Consider the following 18,839-nt stretch of genomic DNA (forward strand, 5'->3'; position numbering starts at 1 on the left):
TATTAGAAAATATAAGAAAATAGAAGAAGTTCAAGATGATGGTCAATCACCCTCGGTCTGGGGCTCCATGCAAGATCTCACCTCGTGGGGCATCAATGATCATGAGGAAGGTGAGGGATCAGCCCAGAACTACACGGCAGGACCTGGTCAATGACCTGAAGAGAGCTGGGACCACAGTCTCAAAGAAAACCATTAGTAACACACTACGCCATCATGGATTAAAATCCTGCAGCGCACACAAGGTCCCCCTGCTCAAGCAGGCGCATGTCCAGGCCCGTCTGAAGTTTGCCAATGACCATCTGGATGATCCAGAGGAGGAATGGGAGAAGGTCATGTGGTCTGATGATTCAAAAATAGAGCTTTTTGGTCTAAACTCCACTCGCCGTGTTTGGAGGAAGAAGAAGGATGAGTACAACCCCAAGAACACCATCCCAACCGTGAAGCATGGAGGTGGAAACATCATTCTTTGGGGATGCTTTTCTGCAAAGGGGACAGGACGACTGCACCGTATTGAGGGGAGGATGGATGGGGCCATGTATTGCGAGATCTTAGCCAACAACCTCCTTCCCTCAGTAAGAGCATTGATGATGGGTCGTGGCTGGGTCTTCCAGCATGACAACGACCCGAAACACACAGCCAGGGCAACTAAGGAGTGGCTCCGTAAGAAGTATCTCAAGGTCCTGGAGTGGCCTAGCCAGTCTCCAGACCTGAACCCAATAGAAAATCTTTGGAGGGAGCTGAAAGTCCGTATTGCCCAGCGACAGCCCCGAAACCTGAAGGATCTGGAGAAGGTCTGTATGGAGGAGTGGGCCAAAATCCCTGCTGCAGTGTGTGCAAACCTGGTCAAGAACTACAGGAAACGTATGATCTCTGTAATTGCAAACAAAGGATTCTGTACCAAATATTAAGTTCTGCTTTTCTGATGTATCAAATACTTATGTCATGCAATAAAATGCAAATGAATTACTTAAAAATCATACAATGTGATTTTCTGGATTTTTGTTTTAGATTCCGTCTCTCACAGTTGAAGTGTACCTATGATAAAAATTACAGACCTCTACATGCTTTTTAAGTAGGAAAATCTGCAAAATCGGCAGTGTATCAAATACTTGTTCTCCCCACTGTACATACATACAGTGGGGAGAACAAGTATTTGATACACTGCCGATTTTGCAGGTTTTCCTACTTACAAAGCATGTAGAGGTCTGTAATTTTTATCATAGGTACACTTCAACTGTGAGAGACGGAATCTAAAACAAAAATCCTGAAAATCACATTGTATGATTTTTAAGTAATTAATTAGCATTTTATTGCATGACATAAGTATTTGATCACCTACCAACCAGTAAGAATTCCGGCTCACACAGACCTGTTAGTTTTTCTTTAAGAAGCCCTCCTGTTCTCCACTCATTACCTGTATTAACTGCACCTGTTTGAACTTGTTACCTGTATAAAAGACACCTGTCCACACACTCAATCAAACAGACTCCAACCTCTCCACAATGGCCAAGACCAGAGAGCTGTGTAAGGACATCAGGGATACAATTGTAGACCTGCACAAGGCTGGGATGGGCTACAGGACAATAGGCAAGCAGCTTGGTGAGAAGGCAACAACTGTTGGCGCAATTATTAGAAAATGGAAGAAGTTCAAGATGACGGTCAATCACCCTCGGTCTGGGGCTCCATGCAAGATCTCACCTCGTGGGGCATCAATGATCATGAGGAAGGTGAGGGATCAGCCCAGAACTACATGGCAGGACCTACATACATACATACATATGTATGATCTAGCAGTAATACATATGTACGTACGTGCTGATCAGACATAACAGGATGCAGGAGACTTAACCTCAGCACCGCAGACTGGCTGCAGCGGGCCTCAGCTCAGACAAGAGGATGATTATTTTGTCTGCACAAGCAAGATTAAAGGGAGAATAATCACGCTAGCAAGTTTCTGCCAAATCCAAAAAGCTGTCTGTTTCGGTGGTCTGCTTTACTCATTACTCTCCACAGACATCTCAACGATTGCCACTTATAGTTACCTTCTCCACTTTGAGACAGACCGGAAGGTACAGTATGTGGGAGCATGTCTGTGTCTCCTGCAATTGTGTGTGGGACAATCAAATGAAAAGTTAAACTAGTCATCAAGGATAGAACAAACCAACAAAGTAATGCAATTTGTTCCAGAGTACATCTAAATGTATGTAGTTTTAAGATGTTTTATATTCTAAAACATGGCACTGTGTCTCTGTCGAAAGGGTCGAAAACTTTCCGGTAAATTTCCGGAATTTTCCAGGAAATGTTCCATGGAAGTTAAGCCCTTGAATTTGGGGAATTTTGCTTAAATTCATCAAAAAAGCTAGCTTATAACAGTGAACCTTTTTTGTTGGATACACGGGGCAATTCTAGGTCTTGTGGCATATTTTGGTTAAACTATCCCCAATTCAATGGAATTGCAACCCTCTGCATGCACAGTGCATTCTTCCACCACATGTGCAGTGCATTCTTCCATCACAGCTGATGTACAGCTGATTCTCAAGATCTTGCACATTAATGAGATGCTATTGAGCCCACACTACAACACTGTCTGAGCCAAGGACTACATGCTTTCTGGTAAGTTTTGATTACAATATTGGGTGGGGTGAATATATTTTATATGACATACATGATTTTTTGTTAACTAGTAAATAGTAGCCTACAGAAAAGTGTGTTTAAATCATTTTTGACTTGTTAACTTGTTAACAATTTCTGCTAGTTAGTTTTTGCTACCTTGTGGGTTTTAGCTTGCTTGAGCCTACTAACTGAGGAGTGTTAACCTTTTATGGCTGCAGGGGCAGTATTGAGTAGATGGATAAAAGGTGCCCATTTCAAACGGCCTCGTACTCTATTCTTGCTCGTACAATATGCATATTATTATTACTATTGGATAGAAAACACTCTCTAGTTTCTAAAACCGTTTGAATTATATCTGTGAGTAAAACAGAACTCATTTTGCAGCAAACTTCCTGACAGGAAGTGGAAAATCTGAAATCGATGCTCTGTTTGAGGGCATCCCTATTCATTTGCTTGATATGTATTAGTATACATGCACTTCATACGCCTTCCACTAGATGTCAACAGGCAGTGAGAGAAGAAATGGAGTGTATATCTTGATCTGAGGTCGAATAAGAGCTCTTGGCATGACGTGACACCAATTTCCTGTTTTCTGGAAGGCGCGAGAAGGAACCGGGTATTGCCTTCTGAAAAGCTGTCATTATAGACGGCTACTATCTCCGGCTTTGATTTTATTTGAGAAATGTGACAATATCATCGTAAAGTATGTTTTTTCAATATAGTTTTATCATATTATTGAAATTTTTTCGGGAGGTTAGGCGTGTTGCGTTCTCTACGTTTGTTCAGGAAGGAGAGCTTCGCGCCACTTGGCTAGTGTGCTTGCTAATTCAAGAGGGAAAAATGCCATTCTAAAACCAAACAACGATTGTTCCCGACAAAGGACCCCTTGTACAACATTCTGATGGAAGATCATCAAAAGTAGGACCCATTTATGATGTTATTTCATACACTGCTCAAAAAAATTAAGGGAACACTTAAACAACACAATGTAACTCCAAGTCAATCACACTTCTGTGAAATCAAACTGTCCACTTAGGAAGCAACACTGATTGACAATAAATTTCACATGCTGTTGTGCAAATGGAATAGACAAAAGGTGGAAATTATAGGCAATTAGCAAGACACCCCCAAAAAAGGAGTGATTCTGCAGGTGTTGACCACAGACCACTTCTCAGTTCCTATGCTTCCTGGCTGATGTTTTGGTCACTTTTGAATGCTGGCGGTGCTCTCACTCTAGTGGTAGCATGAGACGGAGTCTACAACCCACACAAGTGGCTCAGGTAGTGCAGTTCATCCAGGATGGCACATCAATGCGAGCTGTGGCAAAAAGGTTTGCTGTGTCTGTCAGCGTAGTGTCCATAGCATGGAAGCGCTACCAGGAGACAGGCCAGTACATCAGGAGACGTGGAGGAGGCCGTAGGAGGGCAACAACCCAGCAGCAGGACCGCTACCTCCGCCTTTGTGCAAGGAGGTGCACTGCCAGCGCCCTGCAAAATGACCTCCAGCAGGCCACAAATGTGCATGTGTCTGCTCAAACGGTCAGAAACAGACTCCATGAGGGTGGTATGAGGGCCCGACGTCCACAGGTGGGGGTTGTGCTTACAGCCCAACACCGTGCAGGACGTTTGGCATTTGCCAGAGAACACCAAGATTGGCAAATTCGCCACTGGTGCCCTGTGCTCTTCACAGATGAAAGCAGGTTCACACTGAGCACATGAGCACATGTGACAGACGTGACAGAGTCTGGAGACGCCGTGGAGAACGTTCTGCTGCCTGCAACATCCTCCAGCATGACCGGTTTGGCGATGGGTCAGTCATGGTGTGGGGTGGCATTTCTTTGTGGGGCCGCACAGCCCTCCATGTGCTCGCCAGAGGTAGCCTGACTGCCATTAGGTACCGAGATGAGATCCTCAGACCCCTTGTGAGACCATATGCTGACACATGCACATTTGTGGCCTGCTGGAGGTCATTTTGCAGGGCTCTGGCAGTGCACCTCCTTGCACAAAGGCGGAGGTAGCGGTCCTGCTGCTGGGTTGTTGCCCTCCTACGGCCTCCTCCACGTCTGCTGATGTGCTGGCCTGTCTCCTGGTAGCGCCTCCATGCTCTGGACACTACGCTGACAGACACAGCAAACCTTTTTGCCACAGCTCGCATTGATGTGCTATCCTGGATGAACTGCACTACCTGAGCCACTTGTGTGGGTTGTAGACTCCGTCTCATGCTACCACTAGAGTGAGAGCACCGCCAGCATTCAAAAGTGACCAAAACATCAGCCAGGAAGCATAGGAACGAGAAGTGGTCTGTGGTCACCACCTGCAGAATCACTCCTTTTTTGGGGGTGTCTTGCTAATTGCCTATAATTTCCACCTTTTGTCTATTCCATTTGCACAACAGCATGTGAAATGTATTGTCAATCAGTGTTGCTTCCTAAGTGGACAGTTTGATTTCACAGAAGTGTGATTGACTTGGAGTTACATTGTGTTGTTTAAGTGTTCCCTTTATTTTTTTGAGCAGTGTATATCTGTCGAACATGTGTACTATTAGTTTGCGCCCAGATTTTGGGCGCTCTCTCGCCATAACGTAAGCTGCATGTCGTAATGAAGTTATTTTTAGAATTCTAACACGGCGATTGCATTAAGAACTAGTGTATCTATCATTTCCTATACAACATGTATTTTTTAGTAAAGTCTATGAATAGTTATTTGGTCAGAATAGGTGAGTGTCAGAAATATACCCGGACATTCTGGGAAACAGATGCTACGTTAGCACAATGTATAACCACGGATATCAGCTCTAAATATGCACATTTTCGAACAAACCATATATGTATTGTGTAATATGATGTTAGAGGACTGTCATCTGATGAAGTTTATGAAGGTTAGTGAAATAATTAATATATTTTGCTGGTTTTGTCGCTATCGCTACCGTTTGCCTTGAATCAATGCTGTTGTGTGGTTGGCTATTGTAGTAAGCTAATATAACGCTATATTGTGTTTTCGCTGTAAAACACTTAAAAAATCTGAAATATTGGCTGGATTCACAAGATGTTTGTCTTTAATTTGCTGTACACCATGTATTTTTCAGAAATGTTTTATGATGAGTATTTAGGTATTTCACGTTGGTGTCTGTAATTACTCTGGCTGCTTCGGTGCTATTTGTGACGGTAGCTGTGATGGTAGCTGCAATGTAAAACTGATTTATACCTCAAATATGCACATTTTTCGAACAAAACATAGATTTATTGTATAACATGTTATAAGACTGTCATCTGATGAAGTTGTTTCTTGGTTAGTTTGGTTGGTTCTTGGTTAGTTTGGTTGGTTTTGTGCATGCTACCTGTGCTGTGAAAAATGTTTTTTGTATTTTGTATTTGGAGGTGAGCTAACATAAATATACGTGGTGTTTTCGCTGTAAAACATTTAAAAAATCGGACATGTTGGCTGGATTCACAAGATGTGTATCTTTCATTTGCTGTATTGGACTTGTTAATGTGTGAAAGTTAAATATTTCTAAAAAATATATTTTGAATTTGGCGCCCTGCACTTGGCCTGGCTGTTGTCATAAGTGTACCGACGTCGGGCTTGCAGCCCAAAGAAGTTAATTCACCTGTTGATCTTACAAAGGAGTTGTTTAATCTAACTGCTTAACTATTTATCTGCACATGGAATTGTATTTGGGGTATTTTAAACAAATTTTTAAATAATCTTTACAGGAAAATGCCACGGGCACTATATGATGTGTGGAGACATTTCACTGCAGCTAATGTAGAAGGAAAAGCTGTGTACATTTGCAAATACTGTGCCAAATCATATGTGAAGAATGCAACAAAGATGCAGATTCATCTGGCCAAGTGCATAAAGTTCCCTCAGCGCTCATAACAAGCAACCTCTGACAAAAAACCCTCTACTTCTATTCGAGGTGAAAATGATGAATCAGACACCTTATTGATAGCAACCGCTCATGGTCCTCCTGGAATCAGAGTTTTTTAACTCAACGGAGGAACGTAGTCAGAGAAACGCTGATGAATGTCTTGCTCGAGCTGTGTATGCAACTGGTTCACCTCTGATGCTCACAGGAAATGTGTATTGGAAGAGATTTCTGAATGTTCTTCACCTAGCACACATCCCTCCAACCAGACATGATTTATCTACTCATATCCTGGATGCAGAGTTCAACAGAGTTCAAGTGAAAATCAAGGAAATTATAGAGAAAGCAGACTGTATTGCAATCATCTCTGATGGGTGGTAGAATGTTCGTGGGCAAGGAATAATAAACTACATCATCTCCACCCCTCAATCAGTATTCTACAAGAGCACAACGGACAACAGACACATCGATCTCTACATTGCAGATGAGCTGAAGGCAGTTATCAATGACCTTGGACCACAGAAGGTATTTGGACTGCTGACAGACAATGCTGCGAACATGAAGGCTGATTGGTCTAAAGTGGAGGAGTCCTACCCTCACATCACACCAATTGGATGTGCTGCTCATGCATTGAATCTGCTCCTCAAGGACATCATGGCACTGAAAACAATGGATACACTCTACAAGAGAGCCAAGGAAATGGTTAGGTATGTGAAGGGTCATCAACTTATAACAGCAATCTACCTCACCAAGCAAAGAGAAGAATAAGAGCACCACCTGTTGGGATGGTGTTGTCATCATGTTTGACAGTCTCCTGGAGGGGAAGGAGTCTCTCCAAGAAATGGCCATATCACAGTCTGCCGATATGGACAGCCTCATCAAGAGGATCCTCCTGGATTATGTATTTTGGGAGAGAGTAGTAAGCAGCATGAAACTCCTGAAACCTATAGCAGTAGCCATTGCACGGACTGAGGGAGACAATGCCATCCTGTCTGATGTTCAGACTCTGCTTGCAGATGTAATAGAAGAAATCCGTACTGCCCATCCCACTTCACTGTTGCTCCAAGCAGAGGAAACTGCAGTTCTGAAATACATCAAAAAGCGTGACGACTTCTGCCTGAAGCCCATACACGCCGCAGCGCACATGTTGGACCCAAAGTATGCTGGCAAGAGCATCCTGTCTGGTGCAGAGATCAACAAGGCCTATGGTGTCATCACTATCATGTCTCGCCACCTTGGCCTGGATGAGGGCAAGGTTCTTGGCAGTGTGGCGAAGTACACTTCCAAGCAAGGGCTTTGGCATGGAGATGTAATATGGCAGTCGTGCCAACAGATCTCATCAGCCACCTGGTGGAAGGGACTTTGTGGATCTGAGGCTCTTTCCTCTGTTGCCTCCATCATCCTCCAAATCCCACCAACATCAGCCACCTCAGAGTGCAACTGACATTCTTTGGGAACACACACACCAAAGCACGCAACAGGCTGACCAATACAAGGGTTGAAAAATTGGTGGCCATCCGGGCAAATTTGAGGCTTTTTGAGCCTGACAACGAGCCATCCTCAACAAGGTTGGAAAGTGACAGTGAAGATGAGGCCTCAGAGTCTGATGTTCAAGAGGTGGACATTGAGAAGGTCCAGGGAGAAGACATGGAAGCCTGAGAGGAAGACAACCAAAACTTTCATTTCTAGACTATCATTTTATGTTGAAGACGTTTCTGGGAGATGCGATGGATCATTCAACATCAAATTCCCTTTCTTTTGTTGTTCAGTGAAATCATCCCATGTGAAGAGTCAACTCATTTAATTTAAGTACAATTCGCAACTAAATTGTTTTTTTATTTTTATTGGAAGGATTTAAACATTTGCAAATTATGTCTACTTATGATAAGGTAAAAGGTTTATGTTTCTGTCTCCATATGATATGGCAAATATATCCAATGCAAAAAACATCTACATTTAAATGGTATTAATATTAATTTGCATATATTTCCATTAATTCCCATATATTCCTGTTAATTCCAATGGAAAGTTTCCACCTCTGAATATTCCCCAAAATGTGCAACCCTAGTGGTGACTGCTACATACTGAACACTCTCCACTTGAAACAAACAGAGACCAACTACAGATTAGATTTCTAACTGCAGGTCTGAGCCTACTGTTTAGGCTCTCTCAGTGCCGTGGAATCTTACTGAAACCCCCGTGAAATAATATCTCTGGGCCATTAATCACCACTGACACCCAAATAACCAGATTGAAAATGCCTGTGGCCTCGGAAACAAACAGCAAATTAGTTCTATGCGACGGCGTGTGGGGACCGTGCCGGGAGAAAAGTGATATCCAGCACAGGGTTTCCGTTAGCCAGTAATAGCCGGCAAAAAAAATGAAAAGCCGATAAATAAAACTGCCGCCGCTCAATTGTCCGGAAGACAAAAAAAGAAAACAAATGAAAAATAAGGCTTTTTAGCCTATTCATTGATGGAAATATTGTATTTTTCCTTTATTTAACTAGGCAAGTCAGTTAAGAACAAATTCTTATTTACAATGACTGCCTACCAAAAGGAAAAAGGCCGCATGCGGGGACGGGGGCTGGGATTAAAAATATAAATATTAAGGATGCAACGGTACAGTGGGCCCACGATTCGGTATGTATCACGGTTTGTGGGCGACGGTAACGGTACGGTTTCGATATCTTTATATTTAAGAAAAAAAACACACCTCAGTGCCTCTTCAAATTTGCATCTCTCTGTCTCGCTAGTGCTCGCCACTGTCATGTTGGAGCTGAGAGAATATTTGTTTTTAGTTTCCCCTCTCTTCATGGGGCCTCTTTAGGGAGGTTTTCTACTGAGATGTCATTGCAAATCATCCATTAGTTGTTTAAGGGGGAGGGGTTTGCAGTCACTACATTTTGAGATATTGCTGTGGAGAAAAGTTTGTCAGCCCTCAGGAGCCCCCTAACGGCCACAAAATGCACGTTTGGTTCTGTGGATCTGAATGTATAATGTGCGTGTAGTCTGCAGCGCAATAAGCACGTTTTGGAAATTATAAGAAAATAACAGGCATACCGTAATTCCGCGGTTCAAGTGTGCATATTGAACCGTAGGGGGCGTACCGAACGGTTCGATAACATACTGTGTACCGTTGCATCCCTAATAAATATAGGACAAAACACACATCACAACAAGAGAGACAACACAATACTACATAAAGAGAGACCTAAGACGACAACATAGCAAGGCAGCAACACAACATGACAACAACATGGTAGCAACACAGCATGGTAGCAGCACAAAACATGGTACAAACAATATTGGGCACAGACAACAGCACAAAGGGCAAGAAGAGATAACAATACATCATGCAAAGCAGCCACAACTGTCAGTAAGAGTGTCCATGATTGAGTCTTTGAATTAAGAGATTAAGATAAAACTGTCCAGTTTGAGTGTTTGCTGCAGCTCGTTCCAGTCGCTAACTGCAGTGAACTGAAAAGAGGAGTGACACTGGGATGTGTGCGCTTTGGGGACTTTTAACAGATAGTGACTGGCAGAACGGGTATTGTATGTGGAGGATGAGGGCTGCAGTAGATATCTCAGATAGGGGGGAGTGAGGCCTAAGAGGATTTTATAAATAAGCATCAATGGGTATACAGAGATGACCAGTTTACAGAGGATTATAGAGTGCAGTGATGTGTCCTATAAGGAGCATTGGTGGCAAATCTGATGGCCGAATGCTAAAGAACATCTAGCCACTCGAGAGCACCCTTACCTGCCGATCTATAAATTATGTCTCCGTAATCTAGCATGGGTAGGATGGTCATCTGTATCAGGGTTAGTTTGGCAGCTGGGGTGAAAGAGGAGCGATTACGATAGAGGAAACAAAGTCTGGATGTAACTTTAGCCTGCAGCTTTGATATGTGCTGACAGAAGGACAGTGTACCATCTAGCCATACTTTCAGGTACTTGTATGAGGTGACTTTCTCAAGCTCTAAACCCTCAGAGGTAGTAATCACACTTGTGGGGAGAGGTGCATTCTTCTTACCAAACCACAATACCTTTGTTTTGGAGGTGTTCCGAACAAGGTTAAGGGTAGAGAAAGCTTGTTGGACACTAATAAAGCTTTGTTGTAGAGCATTTAACACAAAATCCGGGGAGGGGTCAGCTGAGTATAAGACTAACATCTGCATATAAATTGATGACAGTGCTTCCTACTGCCTGAGCTATGTTGTTGATGTAAATTGAGAAGAGCATGGGGCCTAGGGTTGAGCCTTGGGGTACTCCCTTGGTGACAGGCATTGGCTGAGACAGCAGATTTTCTGACTTTATACACGGCACTCTTTGAGAGACGTAGTTCGCAAACCAGGCCAAAGACACTCAGAGACAGCAATACTCCCACAAGAATGGAATGGTCTACCGTATCAAGAGCTATGGCCAAGTCAATAAAAATAGCAGCACAACATTGCTTAGAATCAAAGGCAATGGTCACATCATTGAGGACCTTTAAGGTTGTGGTGACACATCCATAACCTGAGCGGAAAACAGATTGCATACTCGAGAGAATAATATAGACATCAAAAAAGCTTTTTTCAACACTTTTGATAAACAGGGCAAAATAGAAATAGGCCTATAACAGTTAGGATCTGCTTGATCTCCCCCTTTAAATTAAGGAGGAACAGTGGCTGCCTTCCAAGCAATGGGAACCTCCCCAGAAAGGAGAGACAGGTTAAATAGGTTGGAGATAGGCCCGGCAATGATAGGGGCAGCAACCTTAAAGAAAAAAGGGTCTAAACCATCTGACCCAAATGTTTTTTGGGGGTCAAGTTTCAGGTGCTCCTTTAGCACCTCAGACTCAGTGACTGCCTGTAGGGAGAAACTTTGTAGCGAGGCAGAGGAAAAAGAGGGAGAAGCATCGGGGATAGTCGCTTTAGAAGGGGTGGGAGATGAGGAAATGGACGGACAAGAGGCATGGCTGAGTCAAATAGGAATCCTGACTCAATGAAGTTGTGATTAAAGAGCTCAGCCATGTGCTTCTTGTCAGGAACAACCACATCATTAACATTAAGGAACATGGGCAGCTGTGAGGAGGAGGGTTTGTTTATTCTCCAGGTCTTTAACCGTTTTCCAGAACTTCTTGGGGTTAGACCCACAGAGAGAACTGCTCCTTAAAGTAACTAACTTTGGCCTTCCGGATAGCCTGAGTGCACTTATTTCTCATTACACCGACTGGTGTAAATACATTTGACCGGTCATGCTTATCGGTCTATAGGTTAATTTGCATAATTTAGTACAGCAATCAGATACAGAGCCTATGAGCGGAAAATCTGTCAGAAAGTGCGACAGCTGCTGCTACAGCTCTTCAAACAGCTCATTCGTTCCTGCTGGAGTGAAACGTGCTATAATAAGCCCAGTCATTGTGTAACAATTCTAAATGCAACTGCGTGTTAAAAACTGTTTATGGCCACAATAAAAAATTGCTATTCAGGAAACGGTAGGCAGACTTGAGCACATTACACACCACTTTGCAATGAGCTGGAAGCTGTATGCATTTTGAAAACATATACTTAATTGTTTGAATTCATAGAGGTATGTCTTCAAAGTAAAATATGACCATAAAAACGTGGAGGCAATTATTTTATAAAGACGATTAGCCCATTTCTCTCATGTTCTATTGGTTTTCAAATCAAGTTTCTTTCATCCTTCAGTAGTCAAAGGCACACTCCTAATCATATTAGCAACCCATGCTACCTGTTGCAACTTTAGATCTCCCCTCTTTCTAAATTTCTAACTGATATTTACATTTGTCACATGAAACCGCTCTCATGTGCGGTGCGCTTTTGACCATGGTGTTACCCTGCTATTTGCATTACGGAATGAACACTCTAGTGTAGCCTCCTGCCTTGTACGCATTGCTAATCTGAAAAAATAATAGTTTATCAACTTTTTAAGCTAAACGTTCTGATCCGCTGCATCAGCCTCATTGCTTTTTTAAAGATTTTTGGGGGATGTAGCCTAGGCATGTTTGGAATAGGCTATTTCTTTCTCGCACAGAATGACAGGTTGACCAATAGAATAGGACAACTTTTCTACTATGGGGCATATTAGATTGACATAGGCTAGTGATTTTGCTGTTTGTTACTCGTCTTGTTGGCTGAGGAAAAGTAAATGTGGCAGTTATTCTAACATATTCAAAGTGCGCATCGGAATTCGGTAAGGAGGCACACTGTTGCATCCTCTAGCTGCATGTTCTGTTACGATGAATAACCATAAGCTAAATTATATTTCTGTCATTCTGAGCACCGTAGTTGGATGCCATAAACAGGTTATGCACCCAATGCATATGCATCCGATAAAATTCTCAAATGTCGTTTAAATCAAAATGCTGCCGGTCAATAGTCTGGCGCCACATTTTCCTAATAAACACTGATCCAACAGCAAACATATCAAAATTATATCAAGCATGAAATGGAATGAAATGACAGTCTGTGCGTGGAAGGGGTGAGTGATAGAGGTGTGATATTATTTTTTTATGGTACACATGCAAAAGAGTTTGAGATCTTTCAAGGACACACGCCAAATGACGGACTACTATGATCAGAATATATATATGAGCGAATCAAATTTGGCACAATAGGTAGCTGAATAGAAAACATGCAAAGCACAGTGTAGAGCTCCTGACTGCATGTGCTGTCAATGAAATATAATAAATAGAATGGTGTTCCCCATTCAAGTCAATGCTGGCAAAGATGGCAAAATAGGTGGATGGCAAAGATTACACAGCAAATTAGCAATACAACATTTTGCTGACCAAATTCGACAATCTCATTAAGTACGTTTACATGCACACAAATAATTCAATATTAAACTGATTATGGAAGAAAGCCAAGTATGGCATCAGTCATGTAAACACCTTACTCTGCTTATCTTAAGGTCATAATCAGGTAAGTATATGCCGATTAAATCTGAGCAATAATTCAAATTATTAGGACATGTAAACAAACACCTTAATCAGAGTTACAGTGGTGTATTTGATCTGCACATGTGCTAGCATTGTTCTTTTGCACGAGTGAAGAGAGTTCAAATTTTATTTTGAAATAGTTTAAATGTCCCAACTCCAAATCAAATAGGGTTCACAAAAAATAACATGGTCGCTGTGGTAGAACGTTTATTTCGATTGGTGATAGACACATTCGATAAATGCAGTATATGTCAAAATTATTATTAGGGAAATCGTTCTTCTTGCAATGTATGTAAACGTTGAAAATCAAACTATTATACAGTGCCTTGCAAACGTATTCATCCCAATTGGTGTTTTTTCTATTTTGTTGCATTACAGAATGTAATTTAAATATATTTTTATTTGGATTTCATGTAATGGACATACACAAAATAGTCCAAATTGATGAAGCTCGCGGAAGGCTACCCGAAACGTTTGACCCAAGTTAAACAATTTAAATGCAATGCTACCAAATACTAATTGAGTGTATGTAAACTTCTGACCACTGGGAATGTGATGAAAGAAATAAAAGCTGAATAAATCCCTATTATTCTGACATTTCATATTCTTAAAAAAAGTGGTGATCCTAACTGACCTAAGACAGGGCATTTTACTATGATTAAATGTCAGGAATTGTGAAAAACTGAGTTTAAATGTATTTGGCTAAGGTGTATGTAAACTTCCAACTTCAACTGTATATACACTTTTTTTTCTTTTACCTTTATTTAACTAGGCAAGTCAGTTAAGAACAAATTCTTATTTTCAATGACGGCCTAGGAACAGTGGGTTAACTGCCATGTTCAGAGGCAGAACGACAGTTTTATCTCGTCAGCTCGGGGATTCGATATTGTGGTTACTAGTCCAACGCTCTAACCACTAGGCTACCTGCCACCCCACCTGTTCTGAAAGGCCCCAGAGTCTGCAACACCACAAAGCAAGCGGCACCATGAAGACCAAAGAGCTCTTAAAACAGGTCAGGGTCAAAGTTGTGGAGGAGTACAGATCAGGGTTGGGTTATAGAAAAATATCAGAAACGTTGAACATCCCACGGAGTACCATTAAATCCATTATTAAAAAATGGAAAGAATATGGCACCACAACAAACCTGCCTAGAGAGGGCCGCCCACCAAAACTCACGGACCAGGCAAGGAGGGCATTAATCAGAGAGGCAACAAAGAGAACAAAGATATCCCTGAAGGAGCTGCAAAGCTCCACAGCGGAGATTGGAATATCTGTCCATAGGACCACTTTCAGCAGTACACTCCAAGGAGCTGGGCTTTACAGAAGAGTGGGCAGAAAAAAGCCATTGCTTAAAGAAAAAAATAACCAAACACGTTTGGTGTTCGCCAAAAGGCATGTGGGAGACTCCCCAAATATATGGAAGAAGGTAGTCTGGTCAGATGAGACAATTTTTGTTTTTTGGCCATCAAGGAAAACGCTATGTCTGGTGCAAACCCAATACTTCCCATCACCCTGAGAACACCATCCCCAAAGTGAAGCATGGTGTTGGCAGCATCATGCTGCAGGAATGTTTTTCATCGGCAGGGACTGAGAAACTGGTCAGAACTGAAAGAATGATGGATGGCGCTAAATACAGGGAAATTCTTGAGGGAGACTTGTATCAGTTTTCCACAGAGTTGAGACTGGGACAGAGGTTCACCTTCCAGCAGGACAATGACCCTAAGCATACTGCTAAAGCGACACTCGAGTGGTTTAAGGGGAAACATTTAAATGTCTTGGAATGGCCTAGTCAAAGCTCAGACCTCAATCCAATTGAGAATCTGTGGTATGACTTAAAGATTGCTGTACACCAGCGAAACCCATCCAACTTGAAGGAGCTAGAGCAGTTTTGCCTTGAGGAATGGGCAAAAATCCCAGTGGCTAGATGTGCCAAGCTTACAGAGACATACCCCAAGAGACTTGCAGCTGTAATTGCTGCAAAAGGTGGCTCTACAAAGTATTGACTTTGGGGGGGGGTGAATAGTTACGCTCAAGTTCAGTTTTTTGTATAAAAAATGTGCATCTTCAAAGTGGTAGGCATGTTGTGTAAATCAAATGATACAAACCCCCCAAAAATCAATTTTAATTCCAGGTTGTAAGGCAACAAAATAGGAAAAATGCCAAGGGCGGGTGAATACTTTCACAAGCCACTATATTTATCTGACTATTCACAACAATTGTATTATTGTGTGCATGTAACCATACTCGTTGACCTACAAACCAAAATTCGGAGTAAACCACCCTCCCGCTTAGCCTTTTCTCTCTGCTGGTGATAAATTGCGAGAAGCATTGCAGGAAGTAAACGCAGGAAGTGTAACCCATTAATTTAAATTATTGCGTCACACTACCAGGCAGCCATTGCATTTTTTTTTATGCGGGTTATTTTATTTTCATGACAGTAATTCATTCATAACTGTTGGTTAACTGTTGGTTACACGGTTATACGGTAATTGTGCCAGCCCTAACTGTGCCATCGCATTGCATGGGGTTTTTAAATAAATCCCTTACTTGGCATATCCCATGGTCATCATATCAAGCAGCTAATTTTGGCCTGGATGAAATACAAAAGCCGGGATGATGTGAGGTTACCTGAGTCCTTTATCCAAAAATAGTAGCTGAAAGGATGGGTCAACCTTGGCTGTGGAACAGAGGAATGGTAAGTGTGTGTGGTGCCAGGCATAATCAAATATGACCCGATTTGGCTTGAATCCCCTGAGATCAGTGTCTTGGGGCCACGGAGGGCCTGGGAGCCAGGTAAGGACAACCCAGGACAAGGAACCCATCTACATGGATTAAACCAGGCCTCTTTGAAGCTGGTTCTTTTCATTGGAAGGCTATTAATATTAATAATGAAAAGCCCAGCGTGAATACTTCCTGGCCAGGGGAAAATGAACAAAATAAACAGAGAGGAACCTCTAGCAAACTTCTGACTGCTAATAAAACACTATCAGGGGATTAACTCTCGCTTTGTAAAAACTACACAGCCCCTGAGTCCATTAAATTAATGAGTCGATATACAGGGATGGGAGGTGTTAACACCTTTTAATAGCCTAATTCAAAGACGACTAGCTAATTTGACGTTGCATAACTTTTACTCACTTGTTCAGTTTCATCTTTATACTGAAGAGAAATTGATCAGAAAAGTACATCCTTGTCGTACATTGTGTTGCCCATGCTGCACTCCTTGGCTTCATCTACAGTGCTTCCGGAAAGCATTCAGACCCCTTGACTTTTTTGTACATGTTGTTACGTTACAGCCTTATTCTAAAATGGATAAAATAATCTATCTACACACAATACCCCATAATGACAAAGCGAAAACAGGTTTTTAGAAATGTTAGCAAATGTATTCAACAGGGAAAAAAACGTATTTACTAGTACTTTGTAGTACTTTGTCTAAGCTTAAGATGGCTATTTAAGTTAAAATGATTTCAGCCCTAAGTCGGCCTTTTTGAAAGTGAAGTTTGTAAGTTCTTCATGTAGCCTTATCACAATACAAATATAATGTATGTAGCCTACTCACTATTTCAGTATTATTTTTGCAACATTTTCCTTTATATTATTCTCTTCTCTTGAAAGTAAATCAATACATGTCAAAATAAAATCAATAACGCAAATGGAGGCTGAAGAAACTGCCATAGTGTGCAGAAGGAAAGAGATTCACCAGAAAGAACAACCGGAGAACCACAAAAAGGCAAACACATTGGGTCAATCTATCCTGAACACCTGCGTTGAGCAGCCCTGATTTATCCCATAATGAGCAGAACGCTGGAAGTAATGTTTCTCTCCTAAACATGAAATCAAAACCAAACAAGGACCTGCTTATAGTATGTACCTCCATACGGCTGGCCTTTCACTTACGTAAGATTAGAAGACAGCATTAAATGTTCTCTTCAGAGATGCTCTAAATACCTGTGGAGAGTGCAGCAAAACTTCTCAGGATTCTTCAACAACACCCCTCTATGCAAGTTGAATTAATTAAAGAGCTTTTCATCACTTTGCCTGGACAAAGATTTTAAAAAATGATCACTGTGTGAAGAGCTCCTCTCCCAAAGATGGTCTTTGAGGGCTGTATAGTCCCTTTGAAGTTCTCGACTGTGGAACAGGGAGCAAACAGAATAGCCTAATTATTACACCATTGGGTAAAAAAGCTGATGCATTTTTGTGTTATCTCCTAACAGTAACATGACAGCCTACCACATAAAGAGAGCTCTAATAGGCGCTGACAGGTGAGTAATGAGTGTACAGACAGAAGAGATGGCACAAACCTGGAGGCCTCATCTCCCTCTGCTCAGTCTGGGGCTCACACTCACACAGGATCACAAGGTGACCTCCGGAAGCAGGACTGAAAAACGGTAGCATTATAATCATATGGATGGAAACAGGAATAAATTCGATTTCTATTTGATGACCAAAAAATGAATCTGCTCCAGCAGCTGTGAGGATTATTCAGTAATGGCTGACTCTCACCAGAAAGACCATGTAAACCCTGGATGGGATGGATAAAGGATGAGAAGGATATATGCAATCGATTTTTAGCGAGCCTTTTCTGAAAGAGGAAGCCAATATTTGTTAATATCTCCATGGAAGTCCTAATAAAACACTTTTACAAGACATTTACATGCCTTAATGCGGACAAACAGAGAGTAAATTGCCTCTGGAAGGTGAGAGCACTCCTCTTGGTGCCCCTCCAGGGGAAGACTAATGAAATATCTATCTGCATAAAGAATTAGGTAGATAGGTGGGCCGTAGCAACTGGTGGGGCTAATGCCTGGCTGTTAGCTATTAGAGCAGGCTGCTGGAGCGTGGAGCAGCTCTCCGTCTGACTGACTAACTGGCTCATTACTGGGGGGAGTGGGAGAGAGGTCTGACCAAGTGCTGCTCTGATGATAGCGCTGGCTAAGAGGCAATTTAAGTGGTGTGGTTCAGAGCATTGTCAGGTGTCCGAGTCCCCAGCTGGAAGCCGAGCCAGGCGGTGGCTTTATCAGAGGCAGGTGATGTGCGCACACACACACACACACACACACACACACACACACACACACACACACACACACACACACACACACACACACACACACACACACACACACACACACACACACACACACACACACACACACACACACACACACACACACACACACACACACACACACACACACACACAGGGTTATAATTAATCATCACACCTGCCAGATTTCACACAGACACACTTCCAGCTCCATACAGGCAGAATGTGGGGCGACAGAAAAGCATATTTGCGTGAAGCTCTAGGGCCTCATATGAATAGGAGCAGATCAATGGAACATCAGCCTCTGCCAAAAAAATAAAAAATTGCTGTATAGAGCTCTAAATTGTGGTGGGAGTCT

At 42.2% G+C, this 18,839-nt stretch overlaps 1 protein-coding gene across 8 annotated transcripts in view; it reads right to left on the reverse strand.

The window, feature by feature from the left end:
• The window catches only part of LOC139542827 (E3 ubiquitin-protein ligase RAD18-like), a 90,356-nt gene that overhangs the window by 24,940 nt on the left and 46,577 nt on the right, over positions 1-18,839 (reverse strand). Inside the window, exons 12-13 of one of the 8 annotated variants that reach the window (XM_071348719.1) lie at positions 17,736-17,812; positions 16,448-17,562 (exon numbers count right to left, since the gene is read on the reverse strand). The exons of the other annotated variants lie outside the window; for them this stretch is intronic. Of the exons in view, the coding sequence (XP_071204820.1) occupies positions 17,483-17,562; positions 17,736-17,812 (157 nt within the window). The 3' untranslated portion in view covers positions 16,448-17,482. Of the gene's footprint in view, positions 1-16,447; positions 17,563-17,735; positions 17,813-18,839 lie in introns of those variants that run through there. 8 annotated transcript variants of the gene reach the window in all.

This window comes from Salvelinus alpinus, chromosome 2 (genome assembly GCF_045679555.1).
Source record: "Salvelinus alpinus chromosome 2, SLU_Salpinus.1, whole genome shotgun sequence".
Classification (NCBI taxonomy): Eukaryota; Metazoa; Chordata; class Actinopteri; order Salmoniformes; family Salmonidae; genus Salvelinus; species Salvelinus alpinus.